We start from the raw sequence: 7,510 nt of genomic DNA on the forward strand, positions 1-7,510 counted from the left end.
GTTGAGGTTCTAACCTCAACTTATCCAGTGGCTCTCACCCGCTTCTTCAAGTTGAAGCTCCCCAGCCACTACCAGACCTACAAGATTTTTCACCAGGACTTGATGATGGCCCTCAGTTCCATAAGTTCTGGCTTTGGACTTGTGTAGGTATAAATGTCATCAACTTTGCACTCAGTCACTCTTTGAAATGGAGTCACTTAAAGGCAATTCCTGCTAATTTATGCACCATTAACGTTATAAAGTTTGACTATTCTACTTCTCAGGCACCACCTTCACCTGTCAAATACTTTTGAGTTGGTTTGGTGATTGGCTTTAGCCTGTGTTTTTTTTCTAAAGTTCTTTTTAGTGATTTTCATGTTCTTAATCTAGGTGCTAGTGTTCTTTTGTGATGTCCTCTGCAGTGCAATGAGCTTGGATCATATAAAGATCATCTCTTTGAGAGCTGTGGCAGCTTTTTGGCCTCTCTAGTTCATTAAGCTCAGACTTCCATATACATTTAGTTGTAATTATTGAACAGTTTATACAGCTAGTACATGTTTAATACATTCAGATGTTGAGGTAGATACCAGTTTCTCCAATATTACTGTTGCCCTTTTACAGTAATGTTCTAAATGACCGTGTGTACACCTAACACTGTTGGTTTTGTAAAGCAAATTTGTCTAAATTTGTTATCCCTTTACAGTGATGTGTTGTAAATACAACTGTACTGCTACATTTGATAAATTTACACAAGAATTTTATGTTCCTTGAACAACATTAAAGGTGTTAAACAAGCATTTGTATGGTCTTATTCTTTATGCCCTGGTTCATGTAGCCATTTAAATTGCCTTCTCAATCAATATTGGACAAATTCCAAAATGTTTTCACCACCGTTACAGGGACAAATGTTAAATACAGGAATTTTAAAACAGTAAATCAGTTCTTTATTAACATGTCTTATTCACATAGCATGCAAAGTGCAAAAAAAGTACATTTCATACTATTAAATCAACGCTCCATGAATGTTGGGGAAAAAAAACCCAGAAAGAAGAACCTGGTGCCAACATTCCAGTACCACCTCAACGGTCCTGAACCCATGCTCCAATTGTGTTTGGGCTGTTTTGGCAGCAAGGGGACCGAAATAATATGGCAGGTTGGTTTTAATGTTTTTGCTTAAAGGTATCTACTAACTCTAATTCCAATAATCATTTGTCTGAAAAGGCTTTTTCCTATGGAATTTTCTGACTGAGCTGCAGCTGTTAAGTCCTGAAATCCTCTGCGATGGTCCACACCGCTCATGGAGGACAGTCTCTGTACCACGTTCTTTCCCAGGATGCAGTACCAAATGTGACTCAGCTTTCAGTCAGCCTAGCTAAGGACGAGGCTTGCTTTTCCAAAACATCCAATGGCCACTGTAGAGAGGAAGCTAGGGGTGGTTTGTTTTCCTTTTCAAATAAAATGCCAAGACACAAACTTATTTATAAATTCATACTAACTTACTGTATTCATTTGTAGTGTCAATTAGTATGGAGGCTCCTAGCATAAGGCACAATCAAAATATTTGAAATGTTCCAAAGTAGTTTGTAAAATTATTGGTCCAAGTCACAGGAAGCCACTGGAAAGTGCCAAGAGAGCCACATGCTCTTATTAGGGCTGTCCTCGACTAAAGAAATTCTTAGACGACTAACACTTATACGATTTTGTCGACTAATCGATTAGTTGATTTAATTGACAGAGCTGTGAGCTTTGAGAGGTGGTTAAGACTAGAAAAGCACAATATAAATGTAGTTAATTAAACATCTGTAAAACTGAGTTTCTCCACAATTAATCCTGCAAAAGCACCACTTTAAATCTTTTGTTTACCATAAATGTGCTCAGAAGTTTCTTGGAAATAAGTAATGAAAAAGCATGAATAAGCATAAAATGACTAATCGACTAAGAGGTGGCAGCCCTAGCTCTTATCTTGCCTCAATTAAGTTTGCAACGTATTGGACAGTGTTGAGGTATATATCTGCCCCGAAACAGTCAGATTGCTCCAATGGATCCATGTTGTCTCGCAGTGCCATCATTTCCAGATCCAAAAGAGACTGTCCAGTTCAGGGATATTGACCCCGAATGAGGCTCATTTGTGTAGCCACTCTCCTCCCATTGAATCTCTGGGATGGGTATTCCTGACAAAGACGTGTATAAAAATTAGGCATATTAAATGTTATTGAACAAATTTACACTTGTGCCCATATCACTACATATAACAAAAACAGGTAATCATTTCAGACCATATAGAAAAAATGAATCACTGTTAAAATGTGAAGGTAATTACATATTCAAGACCAAAAAAACCTGAGCCCTGTTTCAGAAAGCGAGTTTAGTGAAAACAGTGTTCAGCCTGAGATGAGGGGGAAACTGGGTTTTCAGTTTCAGAGAGCAAGATCAGATAAACTCTAGATCAGTAACCCTCGCAACTTACGCTGTGAACAAACGCAGTTTTCCTCATTCATAATGTCGCTATCAAAGCACATATCTGAACGCATATCGTCTTTAGAAACATTGAAATCCCGGTTAGTTTTTTTTTTTTACCAAACATGATCTTTGAGCATGACCGCTTCATGATTAATAAAGCGGTAACATGTCATCGATAACAGAGAATCTCCGGACAACGTGGATTTCTCTTCAGCACAGAATAAAATCGTTAGGCTACACTGTCCTTTATAACACTGACTATGTGGACATTAAGGCAGCTGTCAGGTTGGCAACAGTTGCACTGAAACAGCAAAAAATTAGGCCTACTGTAGTAGCCTAATCACTAAACTAATCTGTATAAAACCAATGAACGAATCTTTCTTTATGGTAGTTGCACTGATTGGAACATCTATATGGTAGTTATGTTGGATAGGCGTGAGTTTTCCATTATCTGCTGATCGTCGGTTTTACATAATTTCATTAAACACAACATGAACTCAGAGCTCAGGGATAAGCTCAGTTTGTTAAGCTTGCTTTCTGAAACAGGGCTCTGGCTATGCTCAGATTCTTGTCACTTCACTAGAGGTGCACACAAACAATCCTATTCTTGCTTGCATTTTTTGGCATTTGTCTTTTTTGATTTAGGCTCAACATTACTAAGCATTATTTACCTCAGAATCAGGATCTGCAACGGGGTTAAGGGCCTGGCCCACCTGCCACAACTGATTTGGTGTCAGGTTCTGCTCAGTCCTGATGGGATGGTTGTCCCACGCATCACTGAAGACATCTAGGCTTGCCTGAATGCGCGGTAGGAAAACTTAGTGGCAGCAGAATATGTGTAGGACATTGCTGATGTCAAGAAGGTGTTCGTCCTCAAGAGAGTGCAGGATATTGTAATACACTCCTGTAACACTCATGAACAAATCACGCCAGGCGCTCAATCCTGTATTAAAGAAAAAAAAAAAGTGGAAAATACATTTTTCATAATGTGTCCTTTAAGATCCTTTGAATAACTTAACTTTTCCCCAGCCACTGAATAAATGGCCATGTTTCAAATTGATTATTGTATACATTTTAATAGAAATCAACTGACATGGGAGTTAATACTATAAATTAAATTCTAAAAGTTTTTATTTTTTATATTTGCGATCATGGCCAGTAGATTTTTTTGGTGAGGAGATTGTCTGTTCTTACAATTGCTTATGGTAGGCATCTTAATAAATAATACCTTTAGGCTTCCAAAATTAAGTTTAACTCACCGCTGATTGTGTACGCTTTTCCCAGCAATGAAGCTGTTAATGTCAGTTCCACGAACTGAGAACATTAATTCCGCTATCCCCACATTTTCTCCTCCGTGATCTCCTCTCACCTGAAAATAAAACATGAATTTTAGATCTCATCAAGGACACAATTATGCAGAAGTGCCAACAAATAATCGTGAATCCTTTAAATTTCCTGCATTTTTGCATAATTTAGTAATACAATATGGTCTGACAGGTCTATGTACTGTATGTAGTATAATTGATCTGTAGGTGCTCACAAAGTATAATGAGAAATATAAGTAACTTCAATTGTTTCTTTCTTAAACTGGTAAATAAGCAAGATTACTGGGCCCCGTTTCAGAAAGCAGGCTTAAAAAACTGAGTGATATGTGAAACTCCAAGTTCCAGAACAGCTGATCAGAATTAGTTCAGTCAACTCTTAGTATGTTGAACCTGATGAAAACGCGTGTGTGTGGGGATAACAAAAAAAAAACATCATCACTGGAGCCCCGATACTACGATTCACCATGGCAATGGGTAAATAAAGAAAGGCAGAGCCTCCATTTTAAATCGGGTGGAGGGGAAAAAATGAATGTGTGCCAACGCGACCATGATAGGCTATTCACGTTAAAATGCAGGAGTGGAGGATCAATACGTTAACATTAGTAGTTTTAATACAGCGTTGCTCATTCATCATTTACAAGACTGGACTTTCCTTAATGAATGATAAAGAGCTGGAATTTTCCTAGAGCCCATTACATTTATTTTAAAAAGGCTAAAGGCCTGTTTATTAATTTGTAATATGAAGGGACAAAATGCAGGTGGCAATAATTGAACATAAAAATACTAATCAAACACATTAGACATAGTTTAGCCTACTCATAGACAGATTGTAAAGTAACAGTCCGCCCCAGAAGGTTAGCCTATTAATGATTTTTTTTTGCAGTGGAAGAGGTGTCTAGGTTCAAACTGACTGTAAAGTTCTATTTTAAATTGATAAAATTTTGTATTTTATGAAATGCTGTCAACACATTCAGGCCATGCAGCTAAGAATGAAAATCTCACTTTTAAATTACTTTTATTTGTTTCTGCTGCACCACTGCCAGCCTCACTCAGAAATGTCACATGTATCATATCCAACATGATAACTATGATAAGAATGTTCGAATCAGTGCATCTACAATATGAAAGATTACTGTTCATTGATTAGTTTTATAGAGATTAGTTTAACAGTGATTAGGCTGCTGCAGTAATGTAGCTCACAGTAAGCGCCTCAGTGCAACTGTTGACCTGATAGCTGCCTTAATGTCCACAGAGTCAGTGTTATAAAGAATTAGGGCAGCTTTGTTTAAAAAAAAAAAAAAAAAAAAAAAGAAATAGAAAAAGACAAAAAGGAAATATCGGACAACTGCTTCAGGCTCTGCAGGAGGAGAGAAACCCCTAAGGTTTATGTGATCTCGGTCTCTGAAACTGAAAACCCAGAGTTTCCCTCATCTCTGGCTTAACTTACTCTGAGTTTTCACTAAAGGGCTTTGGTTTGTTACTCTTTTATATTAACAAACACAAATGAACATTTTTATTTCTTAAACCAGTAGTTTTAAAAGGGAGAATTTTGAATGAATGTTCTGAATTATGTTTATTATTTAGTGTAGTTTTCCTTAAATTGTCCAATGTAGCAAACATTTCAAAATAGTTAAAAACACTCAACTTTGAAGGTCAGCTGATTTGTTTTCGATTTTTTAACTTTTTCTATATCCATTGTACAAGTTAGATTATGGAACAATTGACAATTGTTGTAGCTTTTCTGATAACTTATTTAAGAAAGAAAAAATACTGTCATGGAGGCCTATGTGTGAGGTTACAACATACTGTAGTTGATTCATGTTAGAGACAACAATTTAAAAAGTAGCCCATGTCATGTGAAAGAGTAAGACCATTGAGAATTTTGTAATGTCATCTTTAGTTAATGAGTTTATACAAGTTTCAGATGCAATTTAGCAATGCTGATTATGTCCACTTGTAGGTCCAAGCATGTGTTCAGACTATGCTACTTTTGAACCAACTGCAAAGCACTACTATATCTGCAATAATAAGTTTGAGTGTTTTTTTTTTTTTTTTTTCATCTGATGGAGCCGTTCGAGGGTAGCCTCAAATTTACGCAATAACAATAATAATTACAATTAAATAACATCACTACCTCAGAGGAAACCCATGCTCATTCACAGCTTCATTGAAGAATGCCAGGTGTGTATCAGATCGGTTGTTGTCTGCTACCTTGAGGTACATCATCTACATATACAATAACAAATAGAATAATACATCAATACTGTCAAGAATTTATTTTCCCTGTAAAATAAGTCAGCTGACAAAGTTCTGAAGGGGTAAAACAATGCTTAAATGACAGGTGGAACAGTAAGAACTATTGACTCATTCAATTTATAATGGGATCTCATGACATGAGAAATCATCAAAACAGTTAATTTTAGTTCAGTTCATAATAAAGAGTTCAGCACTGATAAAACTGCTGAATGGGACAGATGTAAACTTGACAGGAAAATTGTTAAAGGTTAAAAGTACACCCTCAAAGTTAACAGAAAAATACGTAATAGGTTCAATACGACTTTGCAAAGTCAAGTTCATGTAATTGACTTTCCTGAAACCATTCAAGTGAAAAGGCTATTAAAATCTACAGGACTTAGGAATATGCTGTGTATGCCAAGGCTAACCAGTTGTTTATTTTTACATTTGTCATGAACATCCAAGAAACCATAAGGACATTTGCTACACGTATTTGCAAAGACCGGCTAACTCTGACTTTTTCAAATTATGAATTTTTCAAATTATGAATTAGGAGGTTCCTGAGTTGGTATGGAATGACCCTAGGGGTAGGCTACACTGCTGGATGACAGAAAACCATAGAAGTCAAATATATTTGTTTCTAAGGAACACCACCTGTTTGTACAGAAAATAAACTAAAAACGTATGAGAATAAAAAAATCTTCCATGCTTAAAATGGGGTCAGTCAGTAACATTTTGCAGTTCTTTGTCCTTGAAAGGAATTCTTACCTTTCTTGAATAGCCATCTATTCCCCCAAAGATAACAAAGTTGTACCTAGATTAAAATAAATCAGACAAGTAGTAAGTCCAAAACACACTACATAACTCTTTGATCTATTACTCTGGTTGATGTGATACAATATACACAATGCCAGATACACAACTAGAAACAAAAACGAACTAAACAGATACAGATAGTGTACAGACATACCTGATGAGCTTGTGATTGGTGTCAATGTGCACCATGTACTTTGGGTAAGGAACTGTGTACGTCCTCCTCACCACACATCTCAGACGAGTCATCCTGGAAAGTACACCTACACTGTCCACGCGATGCATGGATGCATACACTCTGTCCCATTGCACTCTGTGTCCCTGTGCAAGTAGAGCACCTTTGACTACTCTGCACCCAGCATCTGGCATTGTGCTCTTAATTCCTGTGATCAATGAGTCCAATTCATCGTCACTGCAGCCACTGTATGAGGCAGATATAGATAGATTATTTTCAGCCATCCGCCTAAAAAGTGTAGCTCTCGACACACCAAGGAGTCTAGCGATGCATTTTGATGGCAGCCCAAGTTCTAGAAGATGTGTGAGGGTCTCTACTGACGTCGTCAATCGTGGACGCCCACGAAAGCCCTTCTGCAAATCCAGTGTTATAAATGTCTGCTCATTCTCCATCTCCTGTTGGATAACAGTACTTAAATTTGTAAGTGCAGACAGTAATTCTTCTCCTACATTCACTGCGTCAT

General features: G+C 37.1%; 1 protein-coding gene across 1 annotated transcript; it reads right to left on the minus strand.

The window, feature by feature from the left end:
* Positions 1-5,894: 5,894 nt before the first annotated feature.
* On the minus strand, positions 5,895-7,510 carry LOC114570348 (uncharacterized). Its single transcript, XM_028600636.1, has 3 exons — positions 6,970-7,510; positions 6,768-6,813; positions 5,895-5,990 (listed from the first exon to the last, which is right to left on the minus strand). Exons 1-3 carry the CDS (start codon positions 7,437-7,439, stop codon positions 5,895-5,897), a joined length of 612 nt encoding a protein of 203 aa, XP_028456437.1. The 5' UTR covers positions 7,440-7,510.

The sequence above is a fragment of the Perca flavescens genome, chromosome 15 (genome assembly GCF_004354835.1).
Source record: "Perca flavescens isolate YP-PL-M2 chromosome 15, PFLA_1.0, whole genome shotgun sequence".
Taxonomy (NCBI): Eukaryota; Metazoa; Chordata; class Actinopteri; order Perciformes; family Percidae; genus Perca; species Perca flavescens.

Excerpts from the sequence above, each read along its gene's own strand:
- LOC114570348 (XM_028600636.1), bottom strand. The coding sequence starts at position 7,439 with ATGGAGAATGAGCAGACATTTATAACACTGGATTTGCAGAAGGGCTTT. Across the intron at positions 6,814-6,969 it reads ACCAATCACAAGCTCATCAG|GTACAACTTTGTTATCTTTG; the intron begins GTATGTCTGTAC and ends ATTTTAATCTAG. Across the intron at positions 5,991-6,767 it reads TAGATGGCTATTCAAGAAAG|ATGATGTACCTCAAGGTAGC; the intron begins GTAAGAATTCCT and ends TTGTATATGTAG.